The 24322-nt window shown below is 40.9% G+C and overlaps 1 protein-coding gene across 2 annotated transcripts in view; it reads right to left on the bottom strand.

Annotated features, from left to right (window-relative positions):
- Positions 1–24322, bottom strand: part of TRPC7 (transient receptor potential cation channel subfamily C member 7) — a 108361-nt gene that overhangs the window by 46373 nt on the left and 37666 nt on the right. For both annotated transcript variants that reach the window (XM_074960404.1, XM_074960405.1), the window contains exon 3: positions 4250–4414. In XM_074960404.1, the coding sequence (XP_074816505.1) occupies positions 4250–4414 (165 nt within the window). The remainder of the gene's footprint in view (positions 1–4249; positions 4415–24322) is intronic.

The following is a 24322-nucleotide window of genomic DNA, read 5'->3' as shown; positions in this document are numbered from 1 at the left end:
TCCTAAACAGGTTTCAGAGTAACAGCCGTGTTAGTCTGTATTCGCAAAAAGAAAAGGAGTACTTGTGGCACCTTAGAGACTAACCAATTTATTTGAGCATAAGCTTCCGTGAGCTACAGCTCAGCTATCACAGAGATTTATTATACTAGCACAGGGCCTGATTTATACCAGTTTAGGCTGTGGTGAGGGAGAGGAGAATCAAGGTGGGCCATTTCCAGCACAAATCCAGGTTTTCTCACCCCCACCCCCCCCTTTCCAAAAACCACACACACAAACTCACTCTCCTGCTGGTAATAGCTTATCCAGAGTGACCACTCTCCTTACAATGTGTATGAAAATCAAGGTGGGCCATTTCATTATGCAAGGTAGCCTATTTCCCCTTGTTTTTTCCTACACCCCCGCCCCCCAGACATTCTGGTTAAACTTGGATTTATGCTGGAAATGGCCCACCTTGATTATCATACACATTGTAAGGAGAGTGATCACATTAGATAAGCTATTACCAGCAGGAGAGTGGGGTGGGAGGAGGTATTGTTTCATGGTCTCTGTGTATATAATGTCTTCTGCAGTTTCCACAGGATGCATCCGATGAAGTGAGCTGTAGCTCACGAAAGCTCATGCTCAAATAAATTGGTTAGTCTCTAAGGTGCCACAAGTCCTCCTTTTCTCTTTGTCCTAAACAGGGATGCTTCCTGGAATCAGGACTTGTGTGAGCAGATGCATAGACAGCATGCAGGTGAATAAGTGGCTAAAAGTGGGGGTGAACAGTTCAATATGGCAAGTTAGGAGCTGGCAGTAATCCTGGAGAGACAGACCCTTCTACACATAGGAGATGTTTCAAAAATTTCCCAGCACTTCTAATATTGGTTCAGTTTCACCAGTATGAGCCCTCGTGTAGACAGTTCACCTGCTGCAAATGCCATTTTAAGCCCAGCCTTGTTAGATAGTTGCACACAAAGACTGGCAGACTGTTTACACCAGGACTTCCAAAGTTCTTAACACCATTGCTGGTGCTAGTAGCAGTGGGAATTTTTTGAAAATTTCTGTTAGTGTAGAGAGGGCCATAGGATAACTGGAACTATTCCTCGCGTAGAATATAATTTTCCATATAAACACCAGTCAGGCCAAGACAATCACAAATAAGAAAGGCCTTAAGGCGACTATGGGCATATTGATCATTGCCTGGAACTTCTTAAGAAAACTCATTTTTAATTTATATGTGCTCAGTTCTATTCTGAATTAAAAGGGGGAAGAGCGATCTCCAGTGGACTATAAATTGCCTATGAATTATTAGGTGCTCCCTTCTGCCAGTGGACCCTTAAAACAGTTATCCATTGCATTACTGAAGGAAGCTTAGTGGAGTTTTTTCTTGAACTGCAGTTTTCCATATCTTCAAAGAAATCTCATTTTTATCTGAGTGTTGCAGGAGCTGGAAGTGTTGAGTGGAATCTTTTGTAGAAAACTGATGAAACATTAATTCTTTCAAATAACTCAGTGCCTTATGACAATTATATATAAGGCGCAATCTAGTTAAATTCTGGGTGCATGACCTACTTGTTTGTACTATTGTCCCCATTACCTTATTGATTCAAAACATTGCTTTTCATCAGACAGAAATGCTTCCTGGAATCTGGGCTTGTGGTTGATTGTCACTGGCAAAGAGGACAGCAACAATCACAGAATACAAATCGCAAAGAGTCATTTCAAAAGAATGGCTTGTTTCAGGACTGAACGTCCGTTATATATATTTTGAAAAGGAATAAAGCTAGGAGACCTATCAAAGAGAGAAAACAAATACGAAAAAGACAATATCAAATAAATAGAAGGGAAACGAAAGGTTCTAAAATAGGAAATAATTGAGTCAAAGAGGTGGGGAACAATGTAAAGAAACACACGGCTGAAGGAAAAGCATAGACTTTTTTTAATATTGAGAATGTTTTTTAAAGGGGTAGGTGAGAAAAAAGTTACCTGGGAGAAACCGTTGGGGCTAGATATTCAGCTGGTATAAATTAAAAATAGTACCGTTGCTAGACCAGCTGAGGGTCTGGCCCTTCATCTGCAGTGCACCAATGTGTGAAAGCCACATGACAATTTGTACACTGAGAGAGAACTTTGTAAATTAGTGAGCGTAGCACTCAAAAGTGTTTGAATGATATACCAGCTTTGGTCAGCCTGGAAAATGTAGCAGTGGTAGTCCTTTAAGATCCACACACAACCCAAGGTCTACCTGCTCAGGGCACCAAAATTAGGTACCACTACCAGTGGATTGGGCAGATCTTCAGAATTCCATCCTCCCTCTTCTCTTTTGCTTCCTTTGATTAGCAGTGAAATAGTTAATAATGTTGCCATAGGAATTATCATTAGGTTTAAGAATCCACAAGTCATCTAGACGCCTGGGTCAGTTCACACCTCTCAGAGCAGATATTCCAGCATTGGTTTACACTCCTTCCTAACCATAAGGGCTGGAGACTTAAACTGTTCTGTAAAGCTTAGATTTCACAGCACACAATGGCAGCCTCCAAACCATTAGCAGTTCACAAACTCATGTCAAGGTGGGCTAGTTAATGTACCATACTGGAATGGGATATTGTCTGTAAAGTTTGGGATAAAGTCAATAATCTGCTCCCCTTTCAGAGATAAATGAATAAAAGAGCCAGGGGCCATATTGCTTTGAGTGCCAACTGGTCTGTATAGCGGAGTGCAGAGAAGTTTTCATTTAGAGGCAAGTTCTGTTCTTCGATACACTCGCAGCAGAGTTGCTCTGATTACCCTGGAGCGTGAAATTTGGCTCCAACCAAAGACTGAAAGATTTGGCAGATACATTTTAAGAACTGGTGTATTAGAAGCTACCCCAGGGTTGGTCAGGACTAACTCTTGTAGTCAGCATCCCAATTTGTTTCATAATGGAACTTATTACTGGTGTCATATTAACAGCCAGCATTGATAAAAATGTGTTTTTGTTTAAATGTGATGAAATTTGATGAAAAAAAGTGTTCACATTCTCCATTAGCTTGAGAAATAGAAACTAATCAGTTGTTATTTTGAAGGATGTTGAGTATTAAACATCACTTATAGTCTCATCTGTTTTAGAAGCCCTACATTTTCTAGAAGATTGGTCTTTTGAAAATTATAGCTCTTTCTTAATACCCATCAATGGATCTGTAATCTTGTGGACTTGGCAAACATAGAAAGAATTCCTTACAGGCATTTAAAGGAAATGGGACCAAATGCTGTGAGGACTGAATCAGCTAGCCATCACTTCTATTACTTTTAAGTAGGTTTGACAAGCCCTGTCCTGGAGATACAGTGGATGATGTAGCCAACTGTTGTTCAGTAAAACGTGGTCTTCTTCCCCCACCCAAAGTAGTGAAAAAGCTATTTATTGCTCATCCATAAGCACATTTATTTCCCCTTGTCTGAGCACTTTCTCTCGGGGTAGAAGTTCCACCACAGAACTGGTACTGCAGGAAATTGTTCAAACTTAATGACCAACTGATGGCTGACTCAGGTACCCTTCCCCTCTAGCTCTTTCTAATAGAACTTTCAGCAGCATTTAGTACTGTCAATCCCTGGATGTCTAACACAGATACAGAACAACTTTTAATGTTTCTGCATCTTCCCCCTCCCAAGTTTTGGAGACTGGGCCATATTATGCTATTAGGTGCAGTGACTTAATCTATTCTTCTACTTGACATTCAACAATCCACCTCTGATTGTCATGGACTGCTAATTCATTTTTATGGTGTCCCATGATACCACTAACTAAAAAGAAAAATGGGAGAAAGAAATAGTAAGGCACACACACACACACACACACAAAAGTACCCTGGCAGAGAGGAGGAAGGACAGAAAAACAGGTTAAAAATGGAAAGAGATAGGAACAAACGTTAGGATGAGCAAAGAGACAAGAAACGTTTTCCCCAAGTTATCCACCCTTTCTGCTCTTTTTTCTTCTCCTTCTGTATCCCATTCAAATTCTTTCACCCGTTTCCATTTTTTTCCTATTTCCATTCTTTCCTTCCCGCTTGTTTGCTCAGATTTTCCATTTCCTCCACCCCCATCTTTATTACCTTTGAAGATTAATTTCAAAACATGCTCACTTGCTGCATTTGCAATGAGCTTGTTCTCACCCAGGGCAAATCTCAGAGGACAACGTTGTTTGTGATGTTAGTTTCGAAAGACTTTTGACGTCATTCCAAGCACTGAATATAAATAACCATAAACAACATGCACCTTAACCAGTCTGTACCTTGCTGCAGGGAGCAATCCAGTATGCTATGGCGAGGAAAGGAAGGCCTACCGAGACTCCAAAGACAGCCAAGAATTTCACAGCTATAGACTGCTGACGTAAGCCTGAGAGATTTTCATACCACATGGTGAGCAGTTGCTGCTGACAGTTGGGGTGAGCAACAAACTGTAAAAAAAAAATAATAATAATTAAAAAATAAGGGTATTTATAGCATCTCCGAAGAGCATGAGATTTCAGAAAGCAAACTGCTGTGCCTCAAACACAGACTGCAGCATGGAGATAGACAGCTGGTTGTAGTACGTTCTGCAGCCCACCAGAGCCAAGCATGGTTCATTTTTTTGTAATCAGCCAGAGCTCATAGTATAATAGTTCAGAAAATTGCAAATTAGTCTCTCTAAATATGTGCTCACCGGCAACATTTGTTCAGCCCCCATCTTCTGTTTCTCTTGAAGGGACAGACATTGCTATACCCGATCAGACCAATGGCCCATTAATCTAGTGTCCTGTCTCTGACAGTGGCCCGTGCCAAAAGAGAGCTAATGTCAGAGGTGGGATTTGAACCTGAGCTCCTGGGAGGACTGCAACTTTAGCACAGCTCAATGGACTCTGCATCCCTTCCTCTTTATAATCATTACCACCATCACCATTAATAATAATAAGAAGAAAAAGGGACAAATTCTAAGGACTTCACTCATTTTTATGCTGATTCTACATTAAAGCCACTAGGATATGAAGATACATGACCACTCTAGAATTAGGGCATACAGGCCCCAATTCAACAATCACTTAACTCCATTCACAGGCTTAAGTCCATCTCTACTCAGCAAACATCTTAAGCACATGCTTAAATGCTTTGAAGAATAGGGATGGACATTTGTATGTGCTTAAGTGTTCTGCTAAACTGGGGCCATAATGAATACATCAGTTCTGGTAACCATGGCGCTACCAAGTAAACCAGTTTTTATTAAAGAAAAAGGGCCATTAACAGTTTCAAAGCCATTGTTCAGATTTCATTTTCCACGTAGCAAACAATAAGGTGAAGTAAAACTTCTATTTAATCAAACCTTTGTCAAAGGCTAATGTATAGGGCAATTTTTTTTGTACAAAACAAAATTAACTACCTATTAGTTTAAATGTTAAACCAGCATTAACATCTCCTTGCAAGGGGCGGGGGGGGGAAGAAATCATACATTTGGGAATATCAATTTGATATTCAATTTGAGCTTCAAAAGTGAACCGAGATGGGATCAATGCTTGAGTAAAGAGGAGCGATGAAACGTTGCTATGGACTGTGACCTAGAATAGATGATAACAAAGTTTTGTAGCTAAGTAGAATTTGTTATTCAGCACTAGTGTTAACTTGCTTCATTTACATTGACTGCTCACAGACCCAACAAGAAGGTTTCCCCCCCTCCCCCGCCATTTGCATGATTCTATTGCTTCAATATAATACAAAATGTTAGGCTGGTCCTTGTAATTAGCAAGTGTAAACTCTTTAAAATAAATGAAAGCGCATCACTCACAGATCTGCAAAACAGTAAATGAGATACAAAATACAAAAGACTGCTCATGTACACACAGTGAATATTTCTTATCACAAAACTGAGATTCTTCTTCATTCTTTCTGCACCATAGAAAAGAACATGCTAGTAGCTGACAATCCAGAGACCAGTTTCCTAATGGAAGAATTACAGCACCATTGGGTCTCATGGAATCATTTTATTATAGAAGATTAAGCATCTTTAGTTCCCATCTTTCCACAGAGTGATTCAATTTACAAAATATATACTGTGACTACTTTTTAATTATGTTTTATTATGATTAAAGATAAGGATAATTAAAAGAAAAGATAAAGGCAATATGTTACTATTGTAGTTAATTGTGTTAGTGAGGAAGGAGTCGTCCATTTATGGGTTTCGAATGGTAATCAGTAAGAGAAGATTAAAAATATTGAAATATTTCTCCAGTCTTTCCAAAATTGGGAATAAAGAAAAATGTCTGGATTTGAATGGATTCATAGTAAAATGACACCAAAAACTGAAAAGGACAGAAAGTCTAACCAGTGCTTTCATATCAACTATCTTTGTGATAACTAGCACATGGGTAAAAAAATCACACTTATATCTGTTTATAATGGATAGTTACACCTGGTTAAAATGTGTTTTTAATTGTTTCTTTATTGCTAGTGCAGATTGAAATACAATAACATGCTAATTAGGATTACTGTGAAACGGTGATTTCTGTTCTGCAAATAACAGCACTTTGATATATGTTTTTCAGTTAAAAGACAAGCTTTTGGGCCTGTCTTTGTGAAAAATAGGATTTACGAATACTGCTGAGTTGAGGTGAGCAAGCAGTTCATAGTGAATAATTTATTTGATAAAACAACTTTTGCCTTTTTCTGTACACAAACTTTCCCTGGGGGAGTTCAGAATTTTCTTGAATATATGGATTAATCTAAATTTGCAAAAATAACTAAAACAAAAAATTCTTGGTCTATAAATAATTGGTCAGCTGTTCATTGTGAGCATTTCAAATCTGAGCTTAATTGGTGACTATGGCCATCTGACTATGAATTACAGGGGGTCCCCAGTATACATCTCCCCCTTATCCGTTGATGCTCATCAATAGGGGAACGTGTTCCGATTTACATTGGTGATCCGCATATCCGTCGTTTGCATGGATTGGGACCAACGTGAATTGGAACATGTTCCCCTGTTGCACAGTACAATACTGTACTTGAGTCTGCTGGCCACATTCAAGGCTTATTACCTATGGAGGATGTTCTCCACGCTGATTTAGGAGATGGCAGGTGAAGGAAAGCCCAGTGTAAAGGAGTTCTGGAAGTCCTGCAACACCTTGAATGGCGTGGAAAACATTGATGTGTCATGGGAAGAGGTCACTTTGCAATGTATGAACGGTATTTGGTGTTGTGCCTGGCCAGGTGCTGTCCACAGCTTCACGGGATTTGATGCCGTTCCTGCTCTCAAGCAAGAAATTGTCAAATTGGTGAAGGATGTTGGCTTCGAGGAAGTGGAGGTGAAGGAGGAGGATGTACAGGAGTTGTTGGGGTCTGACACTGAGCGACTGACAAATGAGGAACTGATTGAGCTGGACCAACAATGGATATCTAAAGAATGCAAGGACGATGATGACGATGACGTAGGGCAGGAATTCCGCCAGGAGTCTGACGACAAAGAATCTCTCCCGTTTCTTTGGTTTGCTGGATGAGATGACGGAAATCATACAGAGCAGTGATCCTTTTTGTGAATGGTCTGCCCAAGTCTCCAGGGCTCTCAATGATGCAGTGGCTTGCTACAGGAAGATCTACCATTCAAAGATTCATGCAGGAGAGCAGACGTTGACAAAATCCTTTAAGACTTCTGCAGCCAAAAAGCCAGCCACGGAAAAGCCAGCCCAAGAAAAGCCAGCCACCACCCCTACCTAAGTTTAGCATAATTGATGCTGTTTTATACTGTATTACTGTCCTGTATTTACTGTATTAAAATGTCTTACGTGTTTGAACCGTGTTAGTAGGGTTCTACATTATTTTATTCAATGTTTTATGTGTAAAATGTGTACTGTATAGCCTGTCATTGTAAAAAGGTACACTGTTTAGGAGAAAAGAGCATTGCCAGAGGTGAGTGTGGTGAAGTTGTGCATGCATACCTCCCTTATTCCATTATTTCTTATGGGGAAAAATTCCCCTGTATACATCATTTTGGAATCCATTGCCCTTTTCAAGAACGCAACCCCAATGTACACAGGGGACCCCCATTCATTGGACAGTGTTTGCAGTCCAATCAATGCTATTTGGATTATTGCCTTTTTATGGCAAATAAATGAAAGTTATTTCTCAAAGAAAAGCGGAAAGACACTCAATTAGGCTGCAAGCTTTGCATTTAAAGTCAGTAGACCTAATGGACTGTAGGCCCTGTGCAACAGCAAAACTTTTTTCTGAATAAGTGAAAAGAATCTGTTAATTGTGTTACAAGAATTGACAGAAAAGAAGAAACTTTGTTGTCCTTGGCAGAAAGGCAGTCAAAGACTCATGCTAGCAGGCCCACTGATAGGGGTGGTGGTGGGGGGAGCACAAAGGGGGCAATTGCCCAAGGGCTAAGGTGATTTAAAAGGACCCAGGGGCCCCCAGCCACTGCCCCTCGCAGCACAGCAGAGCTAAGGCAGGCTTGCTGCCTACTCTCACTCCGCGCTGCTCCCGGAAACGGCTGGAATGGCCGTACAGCCCCTGGCAGGGCAGTGGGCCTCCGCCCACTGCCCCACCCCAAGCGCCAACTCCGCAGCTCCCATTGGCTGGGACTGTGGCCAATGGGAAATGTGGGGGCAGTGCCTGCAGGCAGCAGTGTGCAGAGATCCCCTGGGCCCCACACCTAGAAGCTGCAGCCAGAGGAGTGTGCTGGTTGCTTTCAGGAGCCACCCGAGGTAAGCACCGACCCCCTGACCCCCTCCCATACTCAAACTCCCTCCCAGAGCCTGCACTCCCTCTTGCACCCAAATGCCCCCCCCAAAGCCCTCACCCTTCACCCCCTCCTGCACCCAAATTACCTCCCAGAGCCTGCACCCAAACTTCCTATCAGAGCCAGAGCCCTCACGCCTCGCACCCAAACTCCCTCCCAGATCCTGCACCCCGCACCCACTCCTGCCCCCCAACCCTCTGCCACAGCCCGGTGAAAGTGAGTGAGGGTGGGGGAGAACGAGCAACAGAGGGCGGGGGGGTGGAGTGAGCAGGGGGTGGGGCCTCATAAAAGGGGCAGGGCAGGGGCGTGGCTTCAGGGAAGGGGCGGGGCAGGGCAAGGGTCTTTGGGTTTGCCAATTAGACAGTTGGCAACCTTACCAGGCAGGCATGTGGAAGCCCTGGCTGTGCCGGAAGAGTGCGCACAGCAAGGCAGCCAGCAGCTTGCTGGGCACCAGCCAGCACAAGCGCAGCACCGCCCAAATGTCAGGGGGACCGCGTCCCAGTGGGCATGGCTTGTGCATGCTTGGGGGCCCACTGCCAGTTCTGCCCCGGCGCCCAGAATGGCTGTCGGCGGGTTTGCATGCTAGTTCCCATCCCAAAGAAATGGATCAGACATTTTAATCTAATTTATTGCTTCATTGTTTCTGGAAACAGCGACAATGAAAAATGAAAAAAAAATGTGGAAAATGAGAAGAAATTGCCATAAAAACCGAATTTATTGGAACGATTTATTTTCTCCTACACAATTTAGATTGGCAATGTGTCATAAAGCCCTCATGACATTCATCTTTTTCTGACTAATATTAAAAGGAGGGAAGAATAAAATCAGAGAGGGAAGATAGCAGATTAGAATTAATTCAAGCGCTCATTTTCTGATAGTACACTGCAATTTTTCTTTATGTTTGCTCCATCAGATATTAATGACATCCTCAGTGACCCTCAGCTAACGCTAACTTTCCCTCTATGTTTATCAAAATGTCATAAATTGATCTTAGATTCTCATCAAACGCTTACATTACAGATGTATTTAACTTTCCCTTCTGGGGATCAACACTGACATTAAATTAAAAGATGACACTAAAAGCTTATTTTCTGAGCCCAGGATACCAGATAACAGAGTTCAAAACAGACCAAAGGAAGTGTGTTTTTATGGTGCCGAAGTTGTAGCAAATGAGGACTTGTGATGTATTACATTTAATTCTAGAGGGCCAAGTTCTGCAGAGCTTTATCAAGCAGAACTCCCATCAACTCCTATTTGCCCAATTAAGCACCGTAGACTATTAGGAAGAAGTTATGGCTGCTGCTGTGCTGGTGTACTCGACTGAAGAAGGGGTATTAAAAAAAACCTACCTTCCCATAATGCAAATGTGCAAAGCGAAACAACAAGTTGGCTACAAGGAGTGGGGTTGTGCGGGGGAGTGAGAGGTCATTAACATTGTCAGGAGCACTAAGTGGGGGAGGTGGGGCTGTGTGGGTCGGGAAAGATAGGACTATGGACTCAAGCTCCTGGCACACATGCAGAGCTGGACTGGCTGTAAACAGTAACTAGACCCATTTAATGGCACCAGCCAGCGTGGTTCTCCTCAGAGTTGCGTAAATCAGCATTTCTCCCCTGAAGCCAATGGAGCGACACTTATTTGTGCTAACTGGCCCCACGCCTTTGAACAGCTACATAGTTTAGAAACTGCTGCAGCAACCCTCTTCCTGCTCCCCATCACACCAGCGCCTGTTAGGAAGCATCCTTTGGTCCTTATTCCACATCCGTCATTGCCATAGCTCAGGATGGTTACATGGTTTAAAATAAATCATGTCTATCCAGTGGGCACCCACCTGATAATTACATATATGGTACATATATACATACATATATTCCCAGACACCAGCCTACAGTGAGAACATCAGACCAAACACGGGCATCAAGGCCCCCAAAGCCAGAGTCTTGAGTTCCACAAAATGAAGTGGAACTGCAGAGCTGAGGGCCCCCTAACTCTCTGTGCTATTGTTACCTGATAGGGGAGCTCTTATCCAATTCCTACTGAAATAAATAGACTCCCATTGACTTCACTGGGAACTGAATTGGGCCAAAGGGATCATTTTCCTCGCAGAATTAGTCAGGATTGTCAGAAGCTGTTATGATGATATACCGTCCTGGATGTAGCTTTCCCAAATTGCTATATAATTTGATGCACGACAGCCATTTACCCTTGCTCATCATGCATGTATTGTAGGTGGATAAGTATTCCACAGTTCTCACAATAAGGGACAATGGTTTTCCCAATAGACTAGTTAAAAATTCTCTGTATTGTCATGGATAGAATATAATAAAGTCTTGTGTCTGTAACTGCATAATAAGCTGCATTATTCTTGTAGTTTGAGGAGATTTTAAATATATTGACACCTTCGTTTTTATTTAGTACCAATTATCTGGGACAAAGGGGATATCTGGACCCAGAGTTCCAGTTGTTACTGATGCATTATTATTTGTTAGTTGAATTGTGGCAGTGCCTAGGAGCTACAGTGATGGACTAGGGCCCTATTGTGCTAGGCACTGTACAAACACAGAACAAAAAGATGGTCTTTGCCAAAGGAATATCATCATTACCCTGGCACACATTATATGTAATAAATGAGAAGTGTCAAGATAAGAGCATTCACCATGTCTAGGAACTTCATAAGCATGTAAACCAATATTCATATAATACATATATAAGTAAAAAAGCCTTCTGTTTTATATAAAAAGCATAAAAGCCATGAATATGTCAATGGAAACTGAGTAATTTTATGAGGATTCAGGTAAAAACAGAAATCAACTACAGACTAATGGAATGTCTCATACAGAAAAACAGAATCTCAAAGAAATGCTGCTTCCCTTCTGACATATCTACTACTACGTGCAAAGGGATTATCCACTCAGACTGGATTGTTTTGCTTTGCTAATGGCACCTTTGCTCTAAATTGTCAACAACTGAAGCCAAAAAGAATTCAAACACTCATCAATGCATTGTTAAATCTCTTTGAAAAAATTACGCCAAAAGTAAAATCCCAAACGCGTGACTTTAGTAGCTCTTTGATGCAAACGTTCCTGTCGCTTCTCCTCAAATCCCCCTTAGCTATAAATCTTCTGACAAATGCTGGCAGAATTCAATATATACAATATGTTATTCAGATTTAAAATCGGATGTTTAATCAGCAAATTAGAATTAGAAAGGAAGCTGCCTAGGTAGATTTTCAAGGTTTTATTTTGAACAAAATGTGTAATGTCCAAAGATATGACTTGCACCTGAGCCGTGTAGTATTTCTCTAGACCCTTATGTTTTCACTATGAAGCATGTATGTGTTCGGTTAACTTATTGCTTCTCTAAACCTACCATTAACTTTGACTAACTCATTTTAAACAGCTAGCACAAACTCCTGAAACCCTCACTCAGAGGAATAGTGCCTAGAATGCCGAAGACCCCACTGAAGATGATGGGACTCCTCTGACGAGCACCCCCATGAGCGACTGCAAGATAGTGCCTTTAAACAATAAAGGAAAATATGTAGGTGCCAAGTGGTTTTCATCTCTGTATTTATCCACTTTGAACTGGTGCACTGTCCAGGATTAGGGCAGAAACTCCCTGAACCCATGGGAGGGATTCTCCCTCCTACCATGTCCTACCTGGACAGTGCTGCTGCAGCAGCAGCAGGAAGAGCCTGGAAAAGCACACGAGGAGCATGTAACCTGCTTTCCCCAGCACACCATCCTGCCCTGTGCAGATAAGTACAGCCATGGCCCCACTTCCTCTCATCTCCTATGGAGTCACGTGAGTCCTCGGGTTTATGCGGAGATGTCAGTGTTTGTATTTCCCCAGGAGCTGAGACTGCAATTGTGCCTGGCCCTTGGCTGGAGCTTGCAAAGGAGGGAAGACTCCTTGTGCCCTCTCCTAGTACATTTATGAGCACGAAGGCCAGTTACTGTCTGGCCTCTATCTCTAAAGTGCCTTGAAAATATGAACGCTACGTAAATGTTAAGTCCAAAACGTAGATAGAAAAGTTTCCTGGCAATTTTGTATGACTTACAGAGGTATTCAGATAACTGCATAGCTCTTTCTCAAGAAATCCTATTGCAGATGCTTAGTAATTCTAAACGAACAACGATAAGTTTGTGAATGGGCCACAGTTAGCCCTGGTGTATTGTGATCCATCATGTATCCCTCACTCTGTTTGGTTTCAAATGTTTGATGTCCTTAAAATTGAACTGGATTAAAATTGAGCCTTTCCCAGTAATTTAGGAGCTGGATATGCATTTGATGAATATCCCCCCTTTCATTAGGCAAATGAGCATAATGATTAAGACTGGCATTTGGGATCACATTTAGGATTTGAGCACTTAGCTCCCTTAGGCTCCTTAGAAAACCCAACCTAGAGCAAACTATTTTCCATTATGTAGTTCTGCCAAATACTCAGTCAAGATTTCTGCAATAAAATCCTGGCGGCACTAAACTCAATGGCAAACTCCCATTTACTTCAGTGGAGCCAGAATTCCATCCCTGGTTTCTCTTCCCACTTTGCCATTGACTGGTTACAAGACCTAAACAAGTTGTCTTAACATTTCTGTGCATCTGTTTCCTCATCTGTAAGATGAATATACTGATTCATACCTACCATATAGGGTCATTATCTTAATTAATATTCTTTAAATTCTTCAGTATTCTAGGATGGAAGATGCTAGACAAATATAAAGTATGACTAATAACCACCTCATCCAGTCTCATGCAGTTCAGTTCTCAAACTGCTGCACGCCGGTCCATATCATCTTCACCTCATGCAAAATGCAGCTCCACGTTTTTTAAGTAGTTTAAAAAAATAGCAACCCAAAGCATGGTCTCCAGTCATGGGTTGTCTGCACTAGAAATCTGTCTCCTGTACGTTATTTTTGTAATATTATTTACTTTTCAGTTGAACTCAGCATTTGCTTCTTGTGATTTTACACAAAGAAACCTGCTCTTTACTTATATTCAGATTTGTATCTGTTAGCTCAGGTTCTGATCCTGCAAATTCTGAGGCATGTGAGTAATTTTATGTATGTTGGGTAGTGTCACTGAAATCAGCAGGGCCAAATTCTGCTCCGATTTTCATCCCCCCTCCCTCATTCGCTGTAGTTGGGTCACAGAGATGTAAATGGCAGCAGAATTTTATGGATCATTTTCTCTATTTGGATTAGACAGAAAAATCAATACATTAAAGTCCAGTCTTATTGGTAGAAATCCTAATCTGCAGATTGCCATATGCACCACTGGCAATGGGGAAGCGCAGATGTAAGTGAAGGACTGTTTTGTCCTGAAGAATCCTTATTACCAGTTGATGCATGAGAAGGGGAAGAACAAAAGATTGTTTCTTACAACCCAGGCTGAGGGTTTGTAAACTGGTAGTTGGAGGCTGGGGGTGTGTGTGAAACTATTTTAATTGTAAACTCAGCATATTTTACCTGGAATCATTGAGATGCAAGGAACCTGAACCCCATGATGCCAGTTTCAGAGTTACCTTTCAGGGTAGGACCAAACTTTAAGTCTTAAGATTTTAAAAAGCCATTACCCCTTTTGTAAAACTATCCACAGGCTTCTTTATCATCCATATGGTAATAAGTAGACAGCTTTCATGGTAGAGCAGGTAAAAATGATCCAGGACCAAACCCCTTGATCCAAATATTCCCAAACTTTAGAGAGGTCCAGATCTGAATCCACACTTGTTGGACTGTTCCTATCACCGTTGTGATCTGCAAACAAACCCTGGATTTGAATGGCCCACACTTTAGAGTAGTTTTGATTTGGATCTAGATCTGGATCTCACCCTTAAGACTTCTCTCTCATAGTAGGCCAGGAGGATGTTGGGTCTGATTCTTTATTCATCAAGGTGTTTTGTAATTTCCACTAATGGGACCAAGTTCTTGCCTTGAAAGGGCAACAAGAAGACTAATAGAGAGGAGGTCAGTGTTGGAAAGCCACATGCTCGCATAATTGTCATTGGAGAACCAAATGTCCTCAATGCATTGTAGAATTCAAAATAAGGTGCTGGGGTGCTCTTTTAAAATAAGCAGTGTGAATTATAAGCAGTGATTGAGCCAGGCAGCAGAAGTAAAATATGTACAAAACTGCTGCCTTGTTTAATATTTTTTTTAAAAGAAGAAAACACCAATTAGTAAAATAGAAAAAAAAATGATGGAATAGATAAAACTGCCAGGACCATTTCAAATCTATTCTATTCCAACAGGCATGTGCACTCAAGCACCATATGAAAAACAGAATTTTAATAACCATTTTGGTAACAGATCTGGGAATAAATGATTTGTCGGGGTTTTTTATTCACATTAGAAAACTAAATTAAGCCTAATATTCTTGAAATGCAAACCAGATAATGCCAAGGTTACATGAACACTGTAGCCAGTGCAGTGAATGCAAATTTTAATTAATATTTTTGTCAGTTTCTGTACATTTCTCCTGCACTGAGGGCAGGGCATGGGCTGCCTCTGATGGCTTATTTGTAATCTTATTTGTAATCTGTAGTCTTTTTTGCTAAGCATTTTTCTGCAGCCTGTTGGCTAAGGTGGTTGGTTCTGCTTTACAGAAAACAGGGGTTTTGTATTCTGGTGGGATGTGTGTTTGTTGGAAGTTTTATTGCTAATATCCATTTTCCTCTTTTTTGTGAATGCATGAATAAATCCTTAACACTTAATTATTCATCTAAAATCAAGCTAGAAAACGGAACTCCCAGCGTTGATTCTAAATAGAGCTAGAAAGAAAAAAAATCTTTGATACCTGTATAGAACCAAACCTACTAGAAAATCTTCTCATAAAAACCTTAAATGGTGAAACATATTTTTCCTTGAGGTTTTGTACTTACCTCATTCTAACAGCATACTCTCCCCACCTCCCCCCAAAAAAAGAAAACACACAGTAGCAGGTCTACTGCTTCTTGAAAGATAGATGAAGCCAAAATTGGGAGCCTCCAGGGTCAGATTTATAGCAGAAGGTATTAATTGTTCTTTTAACAAAATAATTTTAATTTTAATAAAGATACTTTTTATTTTGTCTCTTGCCTCATACAAGGGTTTTGATTCTGCCTCTTCCCCCCGCCCCCGACAGTATAAGACTGTATGGTACTTTGCCAATGAAATTAATTAAATGTGTGGATTACAGTAAATTGGGAAGTGTTACAAACCACCAGTGATGACTGAGAAATAATTCATCGACACCTGGAGAGGTTGAATGTATGGAGAGGGAATAAAATGAGATTCAAATTGGAAAAAAAAATCCAGGCTAATGCATCTGGGAAGGGGGAAATAATCAGAACCACAGATATTCAGTGGGGAAGCAGTAATACTGAAAGAGACCTGGAGATGCTAGGGCACAGCAAAAATATGTCCACATGTGTTTGCAATGTGATTTCACACCAGAATGGAAATGTGATTTTGCATGCATATCTTGGAGAAAGGAACTCAGGCCCAGAATCTTCAATGGAAATTAGCAGCCTAAATACCTTGTTCAGTTATGGTGAGAGCACACCTGGAATACCTCCATTCATGCTATAGAAAGATGTACACAAAATAGAGAACACTGAGTGTTGAAAAAAAATCATCAAGATGCTTTAGGGGTTGAGTTAAAAGGAATTAGAAGAGTTACATTTGACCACTATATCCTAAGCTTGACAATGACTAAGGAGAGAGCATCTAACAAACATCTCTGAGACTTCATCAAGACCTCCAGCTTAACTTGGGATAACTTTACTTCATATCTCTGATATTTATGAAAACAAACAGGGGAAAATACTTTTTGGCCCTTTTTGTGCAAAATAGAGAAGCTGAAAAGGGCAGAAAGGCAACTCTATAAAAACTTTTGAAGGTTTCAATTCAGTCCTGCAGCATAGACTCCATTTGTGAAACTTGGTGTTTTATATAAATTCTCCTCTTTGGGGTCTCGGTTCAGGTTGGTGCTTATGCACATTAGAGCTGGTTGAGAAATCAGAATTTCTGCCCTCAGGAAATTCTGATATTTCTAAATTTGTTTTTGCTCTCAAACGGTACAAAAAGTCCAAATACAGAATTTTTTCACAGAATGGACATTTCAGAAAGATTTCAGTTTACAACTCTTTTAACATTCACAAATAGAAATGTTTCATTTTGTTTTGATGAACTGAATCAAAGCATTTTGTTTCATCTTGATTCAGCACCGTGTCCCCCTGAGATGCCTCATGGGAGTTGTAAATCAGCTGATTTATGCCTGCCTTCTCTTTTATGGGTCAGGCTTCCCAGCTAGCCTACATCTCCCATGATACACTGTGGTCACATAATTCCCATGATGTACCACATCTGTTCAACCAGAGGGGAGGTCATGAGTCAAAGAAACTCCAGAGTTTAAATTGAACTTTCAAAGATAACAAGCTCTAAGATACAACCACATTTACTCCAATCCCTCAGACAGAGACAAACACCTACAAGATCTCTATCAAGCATTCTTAAAACTACAATACCCACCTGCTGAAGTGAAAAAACAGATTGACAGAGCCAGAAGAGTATCCAGAAGTCACCTACGACAGGACAGGCCCAACAAAGAAAATAACAGAACGCCACTAGCTGTCTCCTTCAACCCCCAACTAAAACCTCTCCAGCGCATCATCAAAGATTTACAACCTACCCTGAAAAATGATCCCTCACTCTCACAGATCTTGGGAGACAGACCAGTCCTCGTTTACAGACAGCCCCCACAACCTGAAGCAAATACTCTCCAGCAACCACACACCACACAACAAAAACACTAACCCAGGAACCTATCCTTCCAACAAAGCCCGATGCCAACTCTGTCCACATATCTATTCAAGTGACACCATCATAGGACCTAATCACATCCGCCATGCCATCAGGGGCTCATTCACCTGCACATCAACCAATGTGATATATGCCATCATGTGCCAGCAATGCCCCTCTGCCATGTACATTGGCCAAACCAGACAGTCTCTACGCAAAAATGGACACAAATCAGACATCAGGAATCATAACATTCAAAAACTGGTAGGAGAACACTTCAACCTCTCTGGCCACTCAGTAAAAGATTTAAGGGTGGCAATTTTGCAACAGAAAAGCTTCAAAAACGGACTCCAGTGAGAAACTGCTGAGCTTGAATTAATATGCAAACTAGATACCATTAACTTGGGTTTGAATAGAGACTTGGAGTGGCTGGTTCATTACACAAATTGAATCTCTTTCCCTGTGTTAAGTATCCTCACACCTTTTTTCAACTGTCTAAATCTGCCATCTTGATTATCACTACAAAAGTTTTTTTCTCCTGCTGATAATAGCTCATCTTAATTAATTAGCCTCTTACAGTTTGTATGGCAACTTCCACCTTCTCTGCATGTATATATCTTCTTACTATATGTTCCATTCTATGCATCCGATGAAGTGAGCTGTAGCCCACGAAAGCTTATGCTCTTATAAATTTGTTTGTCTCTAAGGTGCCACAAGTACTCCTGTTCTTTTTGCGGATACAGACTAACACGGCTGCTACTCTGAAACCAAAGATAACATTGCATTTCCTGTCCTTTGAGGACTTGTTTTCTGAACTTTAACTGAAAGTTATCACTGGTGTAAATCTGAAGTACCTTCATTGACATCAATGGAGTTAGTCTGGATTGACATCAGTATAACTCTGAGCAGAATTTGGCCTCGAATTTTCTAACATGTCCTATGGATGTAAGTCATTGGCCTCCATGATTCTAAAAGTTTTCATAGTCTTGTTCCAACCTCCCACAAAGATGGACTTTGTCTTTCTCTCTGTGTCACCTTACTGCTCCCAATCTTCCTTGCCCCTTCACTTAATCTGGCCACACCTAATGTGAGTTCACTGTGCTCTGCAACCTCTGCTATCTGGAACAGACTTCCAGCAATGCTCCAGCTCCCTGACTCTCCATTTCAAAACTCCATCTGTGAACATATGTTTTCATCATTAGGTCACTTCTTCATTTTTCTCTCCCTTGGCTACAGTGCTTTAACGCTACAACTCTCTCGTTATTTAACTCTGTGAAGCAATTTGTGTGAAAGACATCATACACAATCAAATTGCATCCTCTGTATAAATAAATCAGGGCCTCAGATTATCTCAGCAGTTCCTGAGAGTTGGGCTTCATATACCCTTGAGTACCTGAGCTCCGTGACCAATGCAGTGAAAAAATATAATTTAATGCAACAGCCAACATTCTGTTTGGAGCATCTTCCAAATGTTAATTGTTAATAATGCAATTATGAGGAAAAGTTCCTGTACCATCTCTGTATTAAATAGAATTTGCACAGCCATCTGGTGTTCTGTTTAATTCTTATTAATTTTTTCCCCAAATCTAATTTGTATGTCTTGCTGTTAATTAAATTAAATCCTGTGACAGAGAGGTGGTCTGGCTTTGTGATGGCCAGGAACCGTACTGCCAACTGGGAAACTGGAGCTGGGCACTCGACATCTGCAATTAAAGGCAGTGAGGTGATGATGCGCCCAGCATCTGGAAAGAAGGGGGATGAATGTCAGCTCCCGCAGAGAGACACCGGCTTTAGAAACTGAAGGAAAATGTTGGCCTTATCAGATCCATACCAACGTTAAAGGATAACGGGGAAAGAGTGTGATAATGAGGACAGAAGAGATAATTGAAAGATACTGCATAGATCTCTAAAGCAGGGGGACTGATTAATAAGTGAAATGGTATTCCAGTGATATAGCAAGAAGCAACGTGCATTCCTTCACTGGGACTCATCTACAGGTTGGCTGCAGTTCTGAGCAAGCTCAGCATTAACTCCTGGGCAGAGTACATGTCCTAAGCAAGGATGTCTGAACTGGTACAGAGGAAATAAAAATCTTCCCTGCCTCTGTACCTCCACCCCTATGAACTTTTGCTCCCATTTAGAAATAAATCCATTTATGGGATAACTTTGGTACATCTTTGGTAACTGGGATCAGAACTGTGTGATTGAAATGATTCAGGAAAGTCTGTTTCTGTGTTATTTCTGCATACACCATTAAATTAGGCTTGAATAAAGACTGGGAGTGGATGGGTCATTACACAAAGTAAAAACTATTTCCCCATCTAATTTTTGCCCCTACTGTTACTCACACCTTCTTGTCAACTGTTTGAAAAGGGCCATCCTGATTATCACTACAAAAGATTTTTTTTTCTCCTGCTGATAATAGCCCACTTTAATCGATGGGTCTCGTTATAGTGCATATGGCAACACGCATTTTTTCATGTTCTCTGTGTATATCTATCTATCTTCCTACTGTATTTTCCACTGTATGCGTCCGATGAAGTGGGTTTTAGCCCACGAAAGCTTATGCCCAAATAAATTTGTTAGTCTCTAAGGTGTCACAAGTCCTCCTCGGTTTTTTTGCTGATACAGACTAACATGGTGACCACTCAAAAACCTTTATTTATTATACACTTACACGATGATTGGATCTGTAGGAAAAAAAATCGGTCCTGAGGAGCTTTCACAGTTAGGGCTGTAGGAAAGGTGGAACTAGATCTAGGTCTCTGTCATGCATTTGTCTTTATTTTTAATTGTATTTGTTTTCTTCTTAACTTACAAAGATGACTTAAGTAACCATGAGATCTGGTATCCTGGTCCACTTTTCAGCTTCTGACCATGGAAATACTAAGAAAATAGTAGACCTTGCATTATTATGCCCCATAAATGGTTTCCTGTGACTTGCACACAGTGACGGCTTCTCTGGCCTCACCCCTCATCTAGCGTCTCCAGAGACATGATGCAGCTTGCCCTTCCGTACCCATCCATCCAACGTCCTGTACAGCAGAACTATACCAGTTCCTTTGCAGCAGGGTTCTCCACAGCTAGAGTGGAAAGGGCTTATTTTCCCACTGTGCATACAAACACTAATCATAGTCTAAGAACAGTCATAGTAGGTAAGAGCAATGGTCCATCTAGCCCAGTATCCTGTCTTCTGACAGTGGCCTGTGCCAGATACTTCAGAGGGAGTGAACAGAACAGGGCAATTTATCGAGTGATCCATCCCCTGTCGTCCAGTCCCAGCCTTGTGCTAATTAATATCATCACGAGAGTCTTTTGATACACCAGTCAAAGGTGTCAAACCTTTTTGGAAGGTTTCCAGCACTTACGCAATACCTAGGTTTTTGCATGATGTTTTCTCTACTCCAGCAGCTTGATTATTTCACTACTTGACAAAATATTGGGATTGTAATGTTCAGAACGATTCTCAGGAAATGACAAATGAGGTGACAAAATGTGCAACCAGCTAAATAATTTGAAGAGTCAGGGTGACTCTGGGAACTTTGAATGAAGAGTGTACGATTATAAACGTGTGATAACTATTGGGGCACTTGTGTTAGTTCCTCTGGGATAGGCAGAGTTTGAAAAGAATTATAGTCTCAGTTAGAGTTTTAAAGATCAGTTTATAGCAATCAGCCTTGGTAACTGGTGTCATTTTATCTTCCTTCTGGCTGTAAAATATGTATGGAACAGAGCTTTTAATTCCATGATTACCTTCTATATTGGGCATTTCATTATACTGTAGAAAGTTAAACTGTCATGTTTTGTTGCCAACGTTACTGAAGTAGTTGGCTCTCTTTTCATTTAAAAAAAAAAAAAGAGAACCACTTTAAAAAACATTAAGTTCGGCACTTCTGATGCTTTGCCAGAACTGCTTTCCAAGATTCAACTTGAGAGTCTGAAAGTACTAATAAAAAACCCAAGATACTGATCAATAAAACTGCCTGCTTTCAACTGAACCATGAATTGCTTATTGGAGTAATAAATGAGTGAAGTTAATAGAGGCTTTTTGTGCAAATTATCAACAAATATCAAAGAAAAATTGATTTGCAGCTCACTGAACCAAAAATTGAACCAAAGCTCACTGAACTCAGCAGACAGATTCCCATTGATGTCAATGGACTTTGGAGCAGGTCCTTGAACTGGTCGTAGAAAATGGAGATACCAAAAACATGGCCCCATTTCTGGTTACACCTTATTAGGGAGCACAACAGGAAAGAAAATTTAAGATTAAGAAGATACTGTATCAGAACTAAAATGAGCTTTATGAGCTTTTAAACTATGTGTGTAGGATTAATGTTTCCTTATACTGTAATGTCCCTGATCCAGGGGAAGGAGGAAAGATGACAGAGCTGCTTTTAAAACTCTCGAAGTGTTTGATTTGGTGACCTCATTTAACAGTGCCTGCTTCTTTTACAATAGCCTGGTGGACAAGAGTAAAATGTTGCTTCTCAGCCTCCATTTCGAAACAGTATTATTTCCTTCTCTTTCACTCCTTGTGGTGCACTGTCTGATGGCCGTCAAGGGGACTGATCATTTAGCAGCTGTGAAATTAAGGAAATGTGCAAATTTTTAATAGCTCATTTTTCTGAGTTGGTGGCTGCAATGTAAGAGGGACTATGAAGTAATATGGTTAATGAGTGGAAAAGAATAAAAGGGGGAAGATTGAAGAAATATGTCTAAAGGCCTGGCAGAGACCCTTAACCCCATCAGATAATCCTGCCTTAGCCCGGGGTCCCTTGCCATCTCTCTCAGACTGTGGAAAGGATAAGATAGCAAAATATTGCCAGAGGCATCCGCTGAAAAACTAAAATCAGGACCACTAAATAAAGATTGGCAAAATAAATTATGCTGTGAGAACTTCCATCAAGGAAAGCCTACCTTAGGCAGTTAGATCGCTAATAGGAAGACATGAATCCAGAAGCAGAATGGTAGAAGGAGATAGAATATCAAATGCTCATTAAAACTTTGAATCCAAATGAGTGTTCATCATTGAAACGCCAACTTGATGAAAAACTGTAATATTTCATATATATTTCAATTACAGCCGTCAATCACTAGCCCCTAAATGGGTGACTTAGTTACTAAGATCCTTCTTGACATCCACTGAAACAACATAATATAGAATATTTCAGGCTCTGTCCTATCTAAGTGCAATTATGTCAGAATACCTTTATTTCTCTCTACCACTTACATCTTCGTGGGCTGAAGAATGCAAAAACCAACAGAGCAAATTTCAGGCTACTAATAATAACAGGACAGACCCTCAACTGGAGTAAATCAGTGCAGCTTCATTGAAAAGCAATCTTATAAAATGTACCCAAAATAACATTTGGTCTAAAAAGAGCAAAAACGAATGGGAATTCAGTGAATGATTTGGCCCAGAAAGTTGGAAGCAGAAAGCCAAGTGGGAGCTGGGAAGGACAGTTCTGTAGTAGCGGATAGAATGCCGAGGCAGCTGCTGGCATGGGTAGGGGATGTGAATACTGAATTTGCCAGCAGCGGTGCCATTCCCAGACAGCCTAATATTGCTGAAATATCATTCTGCACCTTGAGAGCAGGGATTTCCCTTCACCCAAGTACACACCAGGGCATCTCAGTCCCAGGGTGCCGTCCAAAGCTGGAAACTTGAGCAGCAGCGTAGTGCATTTCGGGTTCCAGTGCTGCAGGGTTGCAGTGTAGGTAGTGCTCACCCAGCCGTAACTCGGAAGACATTTGCACCTTGAATTTGCCAGAGGCAGGGAGGACTGTCATACATAAATCAGCCTGATGGCTAGACTTCCCCATTTGCGGGTTTGGTGCTTCAGGTGGGGGATGGAGGTCAAGCAGCATTCCTTCACAGAGCTGTCTTTTACATTTTGAGGGCCAGATGCCGATCTCAATTTCACCTATATAAATATTGTGTAATTTCACCGGTTTTGATCATGGTACTCTGATGTAAATCAGAGTAACGAGATCCAGAATCCATCCATAAAAAAACAAAAACAAACAAACAGACAAAAAACCCATGCACACAATATATGATTTCCTTAAGTTGGAAATAAGTTTCAAAGTGAAAGTTTATATACACACACACGTCAGATGCCTTTATACCTCAAAATCTCTTTCCACTGAAGGAAGTCATTACTAGTGTATTTTCATCACTACGTTTTTCTATCGAGATTGTTCATCCATTTAGCAATAGAGTGTATGATAAATATCAACCTGCTACCATAAGTCACTGCCAATAATGAAAGAGCCCATTATTAAATATTTGTTCTCCAAGTAGGTACTTATAGACTGTAATAAAGTTGACCTCAAACCTTTTCTTTGTTAAGCTAAAAAGACTCAATGAGCTCAGTCTATCACTATAAGGCAGGTTTTCTAATCATTCTCATGGCTCTTCTTTGAAAACCCTCTCAAAATTTTTCCACATCCTTCTTGAATTTTGGACACCAGAACTTCACAGAATATTCCAGCAGCAGCTTCACCAGTGGCAAAAACAGAGGTAAAACAACCTCTCTACTGCTACTCACGATTCCTCTGATTATTCATCCATTAGCCCTTTTGTCCACAGCGTCACACTGGCAGCTCATGTCCAGCTGATTATCCACCATGACCCCAAATTTTTTTCAGTCACCGCTTCCCAGGATAGAGTCCCCCATCCTGTAAGCATGGCCTACATTCTTTGTTCCCTGATGTAGTTAGCCTTACTAACACACATATTGTTTGCTTATGCGCAGCTTAAGAGTGATCCAAACCCCTCTCTATCAATGGCCTGTTCTCTTCATTATTTACCACA

This window comes from Natator depressus, chromosome 8 (assembly GCF_965152275.1).
Source record: "Natator depressus isolate rNatDep1 chromosome 8, rNatDep2.hap1, whole genome shotgun sequence".
NCBI classification, from domain to species: domain Eukaryota; kingdom Metazoa; phylum Chordata; order Testudines; family Cheloniidae; genus Natator; species Natator depressus.
This window is presented reverse-complemented; position numbering and strand designations above follow the sequence as displayed.